Raw genomic sequence first — 16,426 nt, 5'->3', positions numbered from 1 at the left:
GATTGGCCATGCTAAATTGCCTCTTAGTGTCCATCGAAGCATGCATTAGGTGGATTAGCTATGGTAAACGTTCAGGGTTATGGGGAAAGCGCAGGGGACGGCCTGGGTGGGATGCTCTTTTGACGAGTTGGTGTAGATTCGATCTACACTACAGGGATGCTGTGATTCTATGGATGTCTTAATTGGTGGATTCCTTTTGCAATTATTCTGACAGGATAAAGTGAATGTGGTGAAGAGAAAATCTTTACAACTGTGCCTATGGCCCTGATATTTACCAGGATACAGAGAGGGTACAGTTGAGGCACTTATGGTGCCTGTCCAGTTCCCTTTTGAAAGCCATGATTGAAACTGCCTCCACTATCGTTCAGACAGCGCACTCCAGATCATAACCACTCACTGTGTAAAATGAAAAAATTTTCCTTGTGTGTCATTTAGCTCTTTGACCAATCAGCATTAAACCTGTGTCCTTCAGTTCTCGATCCTTTCACCAATGGGAATGGTTTATTTTTATCAATAAGAGCATTAAACAAGCAAAGGCACGAAGGAAACGCACAAATGTGATTACAGAAACTTGATTTGTGAATGTGTTTATATGGGTTTTTATTTTTGCACTGTGATCAAGTAGACCTTGTGACATTCAGTAACCAAGGTGTGAGACTGTTGATGACTGTTAAATTCGGCTTGACAAGGCACTGATAGGAGACAGAGAGTTGCGATATGAGAGGCATTTTGAAGATAGCAACCTGTAACTAGTGGAGTGCCACAGGGATCAATGCTGGAGCTACAATTTACAATATATATTAATGATTTGTGCAAGGGAAGTGAATGTGCTATTGCCAGTTTGTGGATGACACAGAAATAAGTGGGAAGGCAAATGGTGAGGATGACAGAAAGGGTCTACAGAGGGATATACAAGGTTAGGTGAGTGGGCAGAAAATTGGCAGATAGAATATATGGCAGGATTTTTCTCCCTCTCTGTGACGTGTTTCGCCGTGGCAGGAGGTGGCATATCGCTTGCTGGCAGTGGGATCTGATGGTCCCACCATTGTCAATGGGGTTTCCCGTTGAACGCACCCCTCGTCACTGGAAAACCCGCAGCAGGGGTGTGCTGTCGACGGGACTGTAAGATCCCACCGGCGTGAGCGGCAGCAGGATTTTGGCAATAATGCAGGAAAATGTGAAGTTATGCACTTGGTAGGAAGAATAAAGGAGCTGAATATTATTTAAATGCAGAAAGACTGCAGGAAGTTTCAGCACAGAAGGGATCCTCAAGCATAAATCACAAAAAGCTAGCACGCCAGTTCAGCAGGTAATAGGGAAGACAAATGGAATGTTGGCCTTTAATACAAAAGGAATGGAGTATAAAAGCAGGGGAGTCTTGCTAAAACTATACAAGGCACTAGTTAGACCACACCTGGAATACTGTGAACAGTTTTGGCCTCCTTATCTAAAGAAAGATATACTATGGAGGCAGTCCAGAGAAGGTTCACTAGTTGATCCTGGGAATGGAGGGATTTTTTAATGAGGAGAGGTTGAGTATGCTGGGCCTGTACTCATTGGAATTTAGAAGAATGAGCGGTGACCTTATTGAGATATTTAGGATTCTCAGGGGGCTTTACAGGGTAGAGACTGAGAGGCTGTTTCCCCTTGTTGGGAGAGTCTAGGACCAGAGGGCATAATCTCAAGGTAAGGAGTCGCCCATTTAAGACAGAGATGAGGAGGAATTTCTTCCTTTTAGAGGTATATCTGTGGCATTCTTTACTACAGAGAGTTGTAGAAGCTGGTCATTAGGTATGTTCAAGACAGCTTTTTAATCAGGTAGGGAATCGAGAGTTATGGGAATAAGGTGGGAAAGTGGAGTTGAGGATAATATCACATCAGCCATGATCTCATTGAATGTCAGAGCAGGTTAGATGGGCTGAATGGCCTACTTCTGCTCCTATGTCTTAAGGGTTTGTATTTCGTGGCATCCCAGTTGATTAATCACTCTCAAACAGCAAGGCCATGCTTGTCTAGGTTGCTTCCACCATTCATCCTATTTTTCGTTCATCTTCAGCTTGTCAGCTGGTTGCCATATAACTGGTGGCAAGGGCTAGATATTATGATGGTGAGATTATCCAACATGCAACAGAGCACCACAAGTCTCGGCATGCGTTTTGTCGACTTACAGGGATCCTCCAGGGTGGTCCAGACATCTGGAGCATTGTTTCAGCATGCTAATGATCTCTGTCACATTTCTTGTGGCAGCATGGTTTTCATTGTGTGCATGTTGCCAATATTTATGCGGGTCCTGCAAGTCTTGAGCCATGTTGTTAAAGCATAACCCTTTTTGCCCTGTATCCATGGTATCTCAAATGTAGAAAGCACATTGGATTGCCACAGAATGAATGCATCATGATTGCTGCCAGGATACTGGGCATTATCTTGCCTTGTGCGGTACTTATGGCTGCACATTGTGAGTGGATTCCTATCAGTTGAGGACATCTCAAATAAACCTGCAGGATTGAGTTTGATGGATCTTTGCATTTGACACTAATAAGCAATTTGAACATGGCCAGTCCACCTAACCCGCACATCTTTGGACTGTGGAAGGAAACCTATGCAGACACTGGGAGAACTTGTAAACTCATGAGACAGTCACCCAAGGCTGGAATTGAACCCGGGTCCCTGGCACTGTGAGGTAGTAGTGCTAACCACTGTGCCACCGTGCTGCCCACCAGTGTCTGTGAACCCAAGCCAAGCATAAATCAGTACCATCTGGACAGGAAAAATGTGAAATGAAAATATATAATTCTGTGTGATTTCTGATTCCCCTCCAGATGGCTGTGAAATGTGGGATCCACCGCACTGTTCATGCTGGGGAAGTTGGACCTCCAAATGTAGTGCGTGAGGTAAGATAGCGGAAAAGTGTATTGTTTCTTGATCAGAGGTAATCAGTGACCAAGTTAAAATATGGAAACTTAGTTTTAACTGACTTTGAATTGTTTCTGTGGTCAGTGTTGGTGATTATCATTTCAGTGCTTTCATAATGCGACTCGCAAGTAGGAACAATGACTTGTTCAATAAGACAGAATTTGTGATTTTAATTGCAGAAAAAATGTGACTTGTATTCTTAAATCTTTGCCCATTTCTAATTGTGAATATGTAACATAACATAACTTCCGCAGAGTGGCAATCTCTGTCAGATCGCCACTCTTGACATACTTACCCCTGCTGTCATTGCACAGCTCCTGTTTCGCCCAACCTTTGGCAGACAGGCTGGGTGAGACAGGAGCTGGGCAGAGTGCCCCCAGCAGCATCATCAGTGCAGAGTAACCGGGATGCAGAGAGGTAAGTCACTCCCCGTTTTTACAGCAGTGGCTGCAGTGACCAGGGAGCAGGTAAGTTTCACCAGTAAATGGGAGAGGGATTGGACGGGTGAGGGTTAGCAGTGTGGGGTGTCCCGGACCCCCAGAGTGGAAAGAGGTGGGGGGGGGTGCTTTCTGGAGTCGAGAGGGGTGTCGGACTGGAGCCGGACGAGGTCCCAGACCAGGAGTGGAGTCGGAAGAAGGGGGTCAGATCGGGAGAGGGGTCGGATCAGGAGAAGGGGGTTTAGATAGTTGCTCTGAAGTTAGAAGGAATGACTGGAAGCTCTTGTTCCACCCCCCCTGGCATCTTTTTTTGAAGTTCTGGACAGGTGCCTTCCCTGGGCACATGGAACACACGCTCATGTCAGTGCTTGCACAAAGGCCCAACTGTCCGAGGTAGTTCTCAGATTGGTGGAGGGCGGGGCACATCCCCCCCCCCCCGCCTCGCCCCCCCCGCCCCCCCCTCCACTGCCAACCAGTATGGGGAAGCCGGTGCTTTAAATCCAGGCAGTGGGTAGATGATGGAAGTGAAGGGCGAGACTGCAAGAGGGGAGGGAGATGTCAATGAGGCTGCACCTCGCAACTCTGCCTTTTCATCTCTTGTCGGTACTACTCACAGGACCGGACTAGCTTCCTTTGGGATCTCACAGGGGCGATTCTCCCAAAAATGCTGAATTGGCGGGAAAACTGTTCTAGATCACTACTGTTTTTTCAGTGCAGCTTCGGACCTGAATCTCCCCACTCTGTGCAATCCAGCCCCCCCCCACGGCCCGATCGCAGCCCCCACAACAATTCCCGGGCCAGCCCTGACCCGAGAGTGCCCCGATGTCCAGCCCTCTCCCCAACCCCCACCCACCCCCACCACCCCCTTGGGAGGCAGCACCCCTCCCCACCCCTGGTGGGCAGTGCCAAGGTGCCCCCTGGCATGGGCACTTTGTCCCTTGGGTGGTGCCAGGGAGCACAAGCTGGCACTGCCAGGATGCCCATGCCCAGAGTGTACCACCCCCTGGGGGACCCCAATTGCACCCCCCATCATTCCGGCGGGGTCTCCCGCTAGTTCCCCGAACGTGGGGAGCTACTCTAAACCTGGCCAGAATGAAGTACTCCTGGCGGGGTGGGAGATGCTATCGGGCCCGGCAAGTCCCGTGCCCGGCCCGATAATGACATACAAAATATATTTAAAATACATTTAAAAAAGATTCAAATTACTTACCTCTCTTCCCGTCAGATTCCAGCGCGGTCTCAACTGCGACTGCTCTCCGGCTCTGGGAGACGCGCATGTGTTCCCGGCACACGCGCAAATCCCGGAAAAAGGCTGACATGCAATTCTCCTGACCGGACCCACCAGAAAAGTTGCGGGTCGCGATGGGAGAATTGGGCCCCACATACCTGCCTTTCAGTTAGTAAGTGAGTGTCTGAGTGAAAGCAAAGGAGGTGAACCTAAGCAAGCCTGAGGCTCATCTACAAAATGGAAAATTGAATTACAATTTATCAACTTGGAAATTGAATTTCAAATTGAAGTTGTAATCATGTGGAGGGAAATATGTAATTAAGAGCATCTCATCCTTTCTCTAGAAATTAACCTCTTCGATCCACAGGGCACATAAGGTACCTGTTTAAGACCCCTTCTCATTCAACTCATTTTGAGATTGCAGAGTCCAAGTTATTGGAGCTTTTCTTCAACCCTCTGATCCCTGTGGCCTTTCTTTATATTATGCCTTGGGCTTTGAGATTCAGCCTGAGCAGAACATTAGGGAGCTTCTCACAAATGAGTTTAGGTTCTGCTATAAGTGCACAGTATTCTAGTAGTTCTGTTCATTGCTGCTCTGCAGTGATACAGCACGGTTAGTCTTGAACCTACTGTCACTCTCCTCTGTCATTCAATCTCTCTTCCTCGGATAGTTTGACTTTAATTATCATTTTTCCTTCTAATGGGGATGACTTTGCATCCATGTTTATTTTGTTGCCAAATGGAGTCAGTATTCATTGCTGTGATTCCACCTTCCTACGCAGACGGGGAAGGTCAGCCCCCCCGAGAATGTAAGTCAGTCAGGCAGTGCTGCTTCCCAATCTGCACTGTCTGCCATTTAGTCAATTATTTTCATATAGCCACCCCTTAGTTTTGTTCTTATTTAGTTGCGATCTTAAATTGATGGCAAATGTTTTAACATTAGAATTCCCTTATCATTCATAACTCCGAATCGTAAGAGAATAAATTGGTCAAAGTAGTAATATTCAGTAAGTTTTTGTATTGCACTACACTGGAACAGAAATGTAACTGTTAAACAGTGTAAAAGATGTCACAATACTTTTCACAACCACACAATTGCAGCTCATACTTGGATTCTAATACACCATAATTAGACTCCTATTTGATTGTAAACACATCTGCAGGATTATTTGACATCAATTACGCAGTTCACCTTATTCTCAGTAATCTTGGGGAAGGTGAAAAGCATCACTGTGAAAAACTGCTACGTGCGTCGTCGCTTTCAAAATCTTTCAAATAATGTCAAGATTGAAAATACCTGTCATACAAAGTATTCATTTTGTAATGACACAAAGTAATTCACAGGCATCCATTTAACAAGGAAAATGATATTCCTCAACAATTTGTAATTTCTGAGTCTGAATGAGCGACTAAACCTTGAGGGGGGTGGGGGGATGATTGATTCCCCCAGCCCGCTGTGCTGCTCCAGCAGCGCAATGGCCTGGGAGATATCGTAAGAGTTTTAACAACACCAGGTTAAAGTCCAACAGGTTTATTTGGTAGCAAATGCCATTAGCTTTCAGAGCGCTGCTCCTTCATCAGATGGAGTGGATATCGGCTCTCAAACAGGGCATACAGAGACACAAACTCAAGTTACAGAATACTGATTAGAATGCGAATCTTTACAACTAATCAGGTCTTAAAGATACAGACAATGTGAGTGGAGGGAGCATTAAGCACAGGTTAAAGAGATGTGTATTGTCTCCAGACAGGACAGTCAGTGGGATTCTGCAACTCCAGGAGGCAAATAGCCAAATCTCCACATCATGACTGGGAGATATCAGCAGCGACCGTTTCGCTTTGCGGGCTTCCCGCTGGGCACCCGGGCCTCTGCGCATCTCGGTGCAGAGTTGATTTCGGCATTTATATTTGAATTTACATCCTATTAGCGGGCCTGGGACAGAAGTCTCCGGGCCAACCCCAGCATCTAAACCTTCCCGCCCACTCCGTGCTGGGAGTGGTTCACTTCAGCGGGGTTTACTACTGCTCCCCACTAATTGGGATAAGGCAGCCTGACCCAGCTGGAGGGAACAGAGGTCATGGAGGCCCCCCAAAGAGGTCAGCGGTAAGGGGGGTTGCCCACTGGGCAGTGCCAGCCTGGCTCCCTGGCACTGCCCAAGGGGCAAACTGGCAATGCCCAAGGGGCAGCTTGGTACTGCCCACCGGACATTGGGCAATGCCAAGGGGGCGGGACCGGAGGCGTGGGGCCTATTGGGGGCAGGGCCTATTGGGGGACGATCAGTGGGGATGGGGGATTCCTGTTGCCATTCTGCATTCGGGATCAGTGGCAGAGGGAGGGAGATGGCGATCGGGGCTGGACTTCCGGATGGTGGGGTGGTCAGGACTGCTGGTGGGAGGAGAGGGGGGGGGGGGGGGGGGTCACGAAGTTCAGGTCTGACTGGAGGGTAGACACTGGGGTTGGCCCGGAGAGGTCCCAGTGATCGGGGGGTCAGAGGGGCAGTGATGGGGGGTTGTGGGGCTGGCCAGCGATTGGGCTGGCCAGTGATCAGGAGGCCAGCAATGCGGGGCCACTGCACATGCACCAATCTCGGCGCTAACAGATCGGCGCAGTGGCCCGCTCAGTGCTATGTTGCTGGCCTTTTTGGTGGGAATAGGCTCAGCCCCCTGATTTTCAGAGGGAATCCCTAGGGCACTCTGCAGTGCTCAGAGTGTGGGAGATTCATTCTGAAAATCCCGCTTAAAAAAAATACAGTGAGTGTTCCTCCCATTTTCATGCGAATTGGGATTTACATTTTTTTTGGGAGAATCCCGGTCTATAAATAAGAAGCTTAGATATGGGGCGCTATCTTACCAGCCGTTCATTCCCGTTGCTGCTCAAGCAAGGATGGAGAATTTGGCACTTAGCCAAATCGCCGCCGTTCACTGCAGTGGGACCAGATAATCCCATTGGCGGAAACAGCCAGAAGATTCTACCCATAGTCTATTTACCAACAAGAATCTGGTGTAAAAAATAACTTGCATTTATGTATTGATTTTCCTGTCTCCTATTGATCTCCCAAATTGTTTCCCTTACAATTAAGCGTTGTCACTCCAGTTACATTGACAAATACAGTAACCATACTGCACACAGCCATGTCTCACATAAAATTACGAGATGAATGACCAACTAATCTGTTTTTGGTGGTGTTAGTCAGAGAAATAATGACATGAAACAAGTGAATGCAAAGAGCAAAGAACAATACAGCACAGGAACAGGCCCTTCAGCCCTCCAAGTCTGCGCCGCTCATGTGCCCAACGAGACCATTCGTTTGTATCCCTCTATTCCCAGTCTGTTCATGTGGCTATCTAGATAAGTCTTAAACGATCCCAGCGTGTCCGCCTCAATCACCTTGCTTGGCAGTGCATTCCAGGCCCCCACCACCCTCTGTGTAAAATACGTCCCCCAGACATCTGTGTTGAAACTTGCCCCCTTCACCTTGAACCTGTGACCCCTTGTGTTCGTCACCTCTGACCTGGGAAAAAGCTTCCCACTGTTCACCCTATCTATGCCCTTCATAATTTTATACACCCCCTATGAGGTCGCCCCTCATCCTCCGTCTTTCCAGGGAGAACAGTTTACCCAATCTCTCCTCTTAGCTAAGACCCTCCATACCAGGCAACATCCTGGTAAACCTTCTCTGTACTCTCTCCAAAGCCTCCACGTCCTTCTGGTAGTGTGGCGACCAGAACTGGACGCAGTATTCCAAATGTGGCCTAACCAACATTCTATACAGCTGCAACATCATATGCCAACTTTTATATTCTATGCCCCATCCAATAAAGGCAAGCATGCCATATGCCTTCTTGACCACCCCCTCCACCTGTGCTGCCACCTTTAAGGATCTGTGGACTTGTATACCCAGGTCCCTCTGTGTGTCTATACTCCAGATGGTTCTGCCAGTTATTATATAGCTCCCCCTTACATTAGATCTACCGAAATGCATCACTTCGCATTTATCTGGATTAAATTGCATCTGCCACTTCTCCGCCCAATGTTCCAGCCTATCTATATCCTGCTGTATTCTCTGACAATGTTCATCACTATCCGCAACTCCAGCAATCTTTGTGTCGTCCGCAAACTTACTGATTACACCAGCTATATCTTGCTCCAAATCATTTATATATATCACAAACAGCAGAGGTCCCAGTACAGAGCCCTGCAGAACACCACTAGTCACAGGCATCCAGCCAGAAAAAGACCCCTCCACTGCGACCCTCTTTCTTCTATGGCCAAGATGTGGAGATGCCAGCGTTGGACTGGAGTAAACACAGTAAGAAGTTTAACAACACCAGGTTAAAGTCCAACAGGTTTATTTGGTAGCAAAAGCCACACAAGCTTTTGGAGCTCTAAGCCCCTTCTTCAGGTTAGTGGGAATTCTGTTCACAAACAGAGCATATAAAGACACAAACTCAATTTACATGAATAATGGTTGGAATGCGAATACTTACAACTAATCAAGTCTTTAAGAAACAAAACAATGTGAGTGGAGAGAGCATCAAGACAGGCTAAAAAGATGTGTATTGTCTCCAGACAAGACAGCCAGTGAAACTCTGCAGGTCTAGGCAACTGTAGGGGTTACAAATAGTGTGACATGAACCCAATATCCCGGTTGAGGCCGTCCTCGTGTGTGCGGAACTTGGCTATCAGTTTCTGCTCAGCGACTCTGCGCTGTCGTGTGTCGCGAAGGCCGCCTTGGAGAACGCTTACCCGAATATCAGAGGCCGAATGCCCGTGACCGCTGAAGTGCTCCCCAACAGTAGGAGAACAGTCTTGCCTGGTGATTGTCGAGCGGTGTTCATTCATCCGTTGTCACAGCGTCTGCATAGTTTCCCCAATGTACCATGCCTCGGGACATCCTTTCTTGCAGCGTATCAGGTAGACAACATTGGCCGAGTTGCAAGAGTATGTACCGTGTACCTGGTGGATGGTGTTCTCATGTGAGAGATGCCATCGTCTCACGTGAGAACACCATCCACCAGGTACACGGTACATACTCTTGCAATTCGGCCAACGTTGTCTACCTGATACGCTGCAAGAAAGAATGTCCCGAGGCATGGTACATTGGGGAAACTATGCAGACGCTGCGACAACGGATGAATGAACACCGCTCGACAATCACCAGGCAAGACTGTTCTCTTCCTGTTGGGGAGCACTTCAGCGGTCACGGGCATTCGGCCTCTGATATTCGGGTAAGCGTTCTCCAAGGCGGCCTTCGCGACACACGACAGCGCAGAGTCGCTGAGCAGAAACTGATAGCCAAGTTCCGCACACACAAGGACGGCCTCAACCGGGATATTGGGTTCATGTCACACTATTTGTAACCCCTACAGTTGCCTAGACCTGCAGAGTTTCACTGGCTGTCTTGTCTGGAGACAATACACATCTTTTTAGCCTGTCTTGATGCTCTCTCCACTCACATTGTTTTGTTTCTTAAAGACTTGATTAGTTGTAAGTATTCGCATTCCAACCATTATTCATGTAAATTGAGTTTGTGTCTTTATATGCTCTGTTTGTGAACAGAATTCCCACTCACCTGAAGAAGGGGCTTAGAGCTCCGAAAGCTTGTGTGGCTTTTGCTACCAAATAAACCTGTTGGACTTTAACCTGGTGTTGTTAAACTTCTTACTGTATTCTATGGCCAAGCCAGTTCTCCACCCATCTAGCTAGCTCACCCTTTATCCCGTGAGATTAGGTTAACGTTAGTTCTATAAATGGATCGCCCTCTTCAATTCCAAAATACCAGGCTACACAGCTTGGAAAAATTTCTCCAATTGTTAAAACAGTTTAAACCAAAAAGGCCCAAACTTTGTAGTAGTTATGATAGTCAATAGTTACTGCTGGAAAATGTCTCGGATCTTGAAAAACTAATTTTATATTTGTGAAATTACAATCAATTCCACATTTAAAAAATTTTCTTAAAATTTGTTTGATATTTCATCTTCTACCTTAATCCCACTTGCAGTCTTTATTCACTGCCTGTTAAAAGTGATGGATAATCCGTTCCTTTAAACTCCCTTGTTTGCTGGCTGTGAGAATTCTTCAATGTGATCTGCACTGTACCCTGCTTGATAACACCACTGTTGCTGGATATCTGGAGGCCCAACTGACTTGGCACCAGATTGAAATTAACATTGGGAAAGGTGAAATCCATGCACAGAGATCAGTGTTTGTTTGTGTGTAGCTTTCTTCAAGGTCAGTGACAAGTGTTATCATGTCATCACTGGCCACAAAGTCAAGCCACTTGGCTGCTGCCTGCGAACAATTTAAGTTCCGAGCGGATTTGGAGATTCAGAATATTCACCTGTATGATTCCAAGTGGGTGCTATGAAGAGTAACACTTTTTTTCAAATACATTTATTTGATAGGCTTTGGATATCTTAAAGGCCGAAAGGATTGGTCATGGATATACAATCATTAAAGATCCTGCACTCTACAAGGAAGTGCTACAAAAGAAAATTCATATTGAGGTAAAAAAAAATGCTTTTGTAAATGGAAATTACATTAAAACCTGCAGTTGTATTTTTTAATTCATATTTTTATCTTTTATTAAAGGCATGTCCCCTTTCAAGTGTTCTCACAGGAGCATGTGATCCTGATTATACAATACATCCAGTTGTCACGTAAGTCTTTTCACATCTTAATTATTTGACATTGTGGGATTTTCAGAATGAACCTCCCACATTCTGTGCACTGCAGAGTGCCTCAGAGAGATTCATACTGAAAATCTGAGGGCGGGGTCTATTCTTGCTGGACAGGCCGGCAGCATAGCACTGAGTGGACCACTGCACATGTGTCGATTTGTCAGAGCGGAGGTTGGCACATGCACAGGAGCCCCACATTGCTGGCCTCCCAATCGCTGGCCAACTCAGTCACTGGCCAGCTCTGCAACACCTCCATCGCTGGCCTACTGATTCCCCCACCCTACAATTGCTGACACCTCAGACTGCCTGGTGGGCAGTGCCATTGGGCATTGCCACTTTGCCCCTTGGGTCGTTTCAGGGGGCCAGGCAGGCACTGCCAGGCTGACAATGCCCAGGGGGCACTCCCCCCTTACCCCTGACATCCTGGCGAGCCTCAATGGCCTCCCTTCACTCCAGCCAGGTTGGCACTAGTTCCCTGTTAGTGGGGAGCAGTTCTAAACCCCGCTGGAGTGAACCACTCCTAGGAGGGGGGAGGCTAGCGGACCCGGAAGTCGAAATCCTAACTCAGGCAGGCGAGGTTCCTAGAATGGAAATCTCCATTGGCCTTGGGCGGGATTTTACAATTTTGCCGGAGCGAGGCCGTAAACTTCCGCTAGGAGATTTCAGTCCCGGACCCACTATTGAGAGGCAAATGGTGATTTTAATATTTAAATCAGTTCGGCGCTGATTTCTGGCGCAGAGCTGATGACGCCAGAAATCCAGGCCCCGGAGACACGCGGAACCGTGGCACTCAGCAGGGAGCCGCTAAACAGCCTCCGCTGATATCTCCCTGCCCATTGTGCTGCTAGAGCAGTGCAACGGGCTGGGAGAATTGCCCTCTCTGCAGGGTTTCTTAACCATATTCAAAAGCTTTGCAAAGTCAAGGTTTTATTCATTTTCTGCATCTAATCTCAGTGCTGTGAGTTTACATTGTAAAATAAGGCACAAGCTTATTAAAGGTGTAATGCCAGAGGACAAGTGGCTAATTACTGTAATTCCAATATTTAAGAAGGGGCACAGAACATGTCTAGGGAATTATAGACTAGTCAACTTAATATCAATGTTAGGAAAAATTTTGGAATCTTCACCAGAGAGAATCGAAGAACATCTAGAAATGACAAATATAACATTATATGACATAGATTTTAAAAGGGAAAATCTTGCTTGCCCAACTTTTTTGAATTTTTTGAGAGTAGAACTGGTAATGTGTTGATGTAATTTATCTGGATTTTCAAAAGGCCCTTGATAAGGTGGCTTATAGACTAATAAATAAGGTTAGAGAGTGTGGAATCAAGGGTACAAGTGGCAAAATGGATTGCTACCCAAGAATGGATAGTTATTCGAAGAGGTAAAAGGTGGAAAATGTTGTTCCACAAGAAAAAGTGCTGGGGCCACTGCTGCTCACGATTTATATGACTGATTGGGACTTTCGAATCAAAAGCGCAATTCCTAAATCCTGATTAGAAAACACTTGGGGCTGAATAATATGGGGGTTGGGCTGCTCCGCAACCCCCGCTCCCACCCCCGAAGCCATAACATGCTGCGGGAAGGCTAAACAAGGGCTGAGTGGGACTTCTGCCTTTCACTGCTTTCACTGGGGACGGGACCCTGCCTTCTGGAGCTGCCAGCTAATCCAATTGGCCACCTCAGAATGCATGTTATTATTTAGTATCATTATTTATTACAAGAAGGGGTGTAATCGGATTCTATTTTATCAGTAATCTCACAGGGTAGAAAGATCAAGTGACTCCTGAGCAACAAAGTGGAGTGATTGAACAAGGCTTCACTGTCAGTGAGAAGTGTTGGAGTCCTCAAGTGTCTTTGTGCGACACAACTTTTAAGAGACCAGAGGACAGTGACTGAATGGTTCACTGTTGTACCTGTGTTTTCTTCAGCAAGTCTGAAGATTCTGCTGATTGCTGCTTCTCGCTGCAATATATTTTCGAGATTGGTTATGTGATACAATTTTATCACAATATTTCAATGCCTCAAAAAGCTCATGTAAATTACCAAGTTAGAATGGAATGATAGGTAAGTAGGCAAAAGAACAAGATATAAGTGCAAACCAGGTTACTGACTTACTGTGAGCCAATTATACACTCCCATCCTGGCAATATCACCCCACAAAGCCTCCTTCCTTAGCAATAAAATAAACAGAACTCCAGTAATGATTCCTACCCTCGCTTCACAAGATAATTATGGATGACTAAAGCCATCTACCCCAGGTCATCCCATCCATCTCAGAATGACATATGAGCATGTGCATTAGCATGAATAAGACATTCACAATGCCTGCCCGAGTCTGCTCTGCCATTTGATGATATTAACAACAGTTTCCCAGCAACTGCATCTAAGTATTTAATTGACTGTAAAGAAATTTGAGACATTGTGAAAGTTGCTGTGTAAATGCTGGCACAGTGGTTAGCACTGCTGTCTCTCAACGCCAGGAACCGGGGTTTGATTCCCAGCTTGGGTCACTGTCTGTTCGGAGTTTGCACTTTCTCTTCGTGTCTGCGTGGAGTTCCTCCGGGTGCTTCGGTTTCCTCCCACAGTCCAAAAGGTGTGCTGGTTAGGTGCATTGGTCATGCTAAATTCTCCCTCAGTGTACCCGAACAAGCACCAGTGTGGTGACTAGGGGATTTTCACAGTAACTTATTGCCGTGTTAATGTAAGCCTGCTTGTGACACTAATCAATAAACTTAAATGTAGGTTTTGTTTTTCTTCCATTACACACGCAGGCAGTCGGCAGAATGATGTAGTAATGGTGAAACCAAAGGTCCAATGCTGATTCTCGAAGGATATTTAATCACAGAGCAGTCTGTGGAAAGTGGCTACAATCAGTACAATTATGAAACAGTTCAATTTGGTAGCTAACCTTGCCCCCACTGCTCCAACCTTCACCCTGACCCTTCTCCAAACTCTCCACCCCCCCCCACCCCCTCAACCACCTCACTAACCTCTCCCCGCAACTCTTCCCTCTACCCACCCCACCCCTCCTCCCCAGCGCACGCATGGTCCAATTGATTCTAAGATGTGACATTTTTTGAGCAGGAACACTCAGTTGCTGAGCTTCTGCTGCTTACCTTTGGACAGCTTTATGGTTTTCTGTAGGCTTTTCGAAGAAAAAATTGGAATCATGAAGCTGCCTGAAAGTTGAAAGCAGCAACTCGGTGAAACTGACCCGATACTGACCGTAGAATCCCTACACTGTAGAAGGAGGCCATTCCGGCCATCGTGTTTGCACCGACTCTGAAAGAGCATCTTATCCAGGCCCACCCCCTTTTTTTTTAAAGCCCGTCCTTCAAGCCCTGGTTGCTCAGTCTTGACAACGTTTACAATGTTGAGCTCAGGAACCCCCCCCCCCCCCCCGCAATGCCCAGGCACTGTAATTGTCACCATCTGCATTCCTCTCTCCCAGGCACCGGAAAGAAGGCCCATGGATCCATGGAACCAGTTAAGATCGGGGTCTTGGACAGAGAGGGTTTGGGCAGGTCAGGGAATGGTGAGAGGTGGGGTTGATTTAAGACTGCTGGCGGGTAGGAAGAAAGGTGGGGGGGGCAGGGGTTGTTCCACCTTAAGGGGGCTACTCCCCAACCAGCAAAGGATAGCCCTCATAAATAATGCTCCTCCCTCCAACCTTCCTACCTGTCCTTTGAAGAGAGGATTTAAAAGAAATCGGCCTGCCCACTCTCATTTGATGTCAAACATTTTATAGCATAGACTATGTATTATCAGGGTCAGTTTGGCTTGGTAAGCAGCCTAATTGACCCTATGACGGGGGTGAGCTCAGAGGGGGTTGGAAGGCAGTGAGATGGGCACCTACCCTACAGAGAAGGAAACACTTCACACAAAAGGTGATAGAACTGTGGAACTCTCTTTCACAGTAAGCAATAGGATGTTCCTCAAATAATCATTTTAAACCTGAGATCAATAGAGTTTTGCTGGTCAAGAGCATTAAAGGATATGGAACGAAGGTGGGTGGATGTCGTTAGGATACTGATCATCTACCACATGAAGCACAACACACTAGAAACTGCAATATTCGGAAGTGAATTGTAGAGTGTAAAACTCAAATGTCTTGTTCTACACTGTTGCAGCCAAAATGTAGTAGCTTATGAATAAATTAATGTTGTCTATTAGGCTAATTAATGGATTTGTATTTATTTTACAGATTCCAGAAAGATGGAGCCAACTTTTCACTCAATACGGACGATCCGTTGATTTTCAATTCAACAATTCACACTGATTATAACATTGCCACAGAGTACATGAACTTCACAGAATTAGAGTTCAAGACAATGGTAAGTGGGAATAACTTACTGTTAAATGCAAGTTTATTTCATTACTTATTTATAGATTCACTGAATTACAACTTTTTGATGGGACTGTTGGGACAATAATACCAACCAACCAGGTTGTTAATTAGCTCAGTTGGCTGGATTGTGCTGCACAATGATACTAACGATGCAGAATCAGTTCCCTTCCATGATGTCCTTCATAGGGGCAGAGGAATGTCCCTCAAGCTATATGCTTTCTTTAACAGAGACGTGGTAATTTACCTGACCAACAAACCATTAAAGCATGTAAAATTATTGGTATAGTGTTGATGCTCTAGCCCTTGACGTTTTCAATTCTGTCCTTGCACCTGTGGTGCACTAAGGCAGACTTTCATCTGTTTCCATAGCTAGTTATTCCTGGAACAGTTTGTTAGTCTGTCACCAGAGGCTTATAGCTTGAGGGACGCCACTCCACATCAAGCATGTCTCTCCCCTGCTCTTAACATCTACCATTGGCACGTTGGCAGGATATTGCAGATTGTCACTCAACCTGTTTGAGCGCATCATGAACGCACGTTCCTTGGCCATCAAGTCCTGGAGAGGGACTTGAATCCCTGAGCTTCTAGCTCAGAGGCAGGGATGCTACCTGCTGTGCCACAAGACTTCCTTTGGCATTACCTACAGCAAGCTTTATTATAGCACAACAAGGTGTTAGGGAGCTGTGTGAATTTGCACCTATATCAGATTTCACAGTAGCTCACAACACAACAAAGCACTCTTTTATCTTCTGCAAAATCTGATTAATTTTGGAAATAACCGGCTAGAAAATTGCAGATGATTAAAGCTCAAAC

The 16,426-nt window shown here is 46.3% G+C and overlaps 1 protein-coding gene across 1 annotated transcript in view; it reads left to right on the top strand.

Annotated features, from left to right (window-relative positions):
• LOC144495823 (adenosine deaminase-like) overlaps window positions 1–16,426 on the top strand; it is a 47,079-nt gene that overhangs the window by 24,424 nt on the left and 6,229 nt on the right. Inside the window, exons 7-10 of the mRNA XM_078216354.1 lie at window positions 2,820–2,891; window positions 10,984–11,085; window positions 11,171–11,238; window positions 15,470–15,599. Of these exons, the coding sequence (XP_078072480.1) occupies window positions 2,820–2,891; window positions 10,984–11,085; window positions 11,171–11,238; window positions 15,470–15,599 (372 nt within the window). The remainder of the gene's footprint in view (window positions 1–2,819; window positions 2,892–10,983; window positions 11,086–11,170; window positions 11,239–15,469; window positions 15,600–16,426) is intronic.

The sequence above is a fragment of the Mustelus asterias genome, chromosome 7 (genome assembly GCF_964213995.1).
Source record: "Mustelus asterias chromosome 7, sMusAst1.hap1.1, whole genome shotgun sequence".
NCBI classification, from domain to species: Eukaryota; Metazoa; Chordata; class Chondrichthyes; order Carcharhiniformes; family Triakidae; genus Mustelus; species Mustelus asterias.
This window is presented reverse-complemented; position numbering and strand designations above follow the sequence as displayed.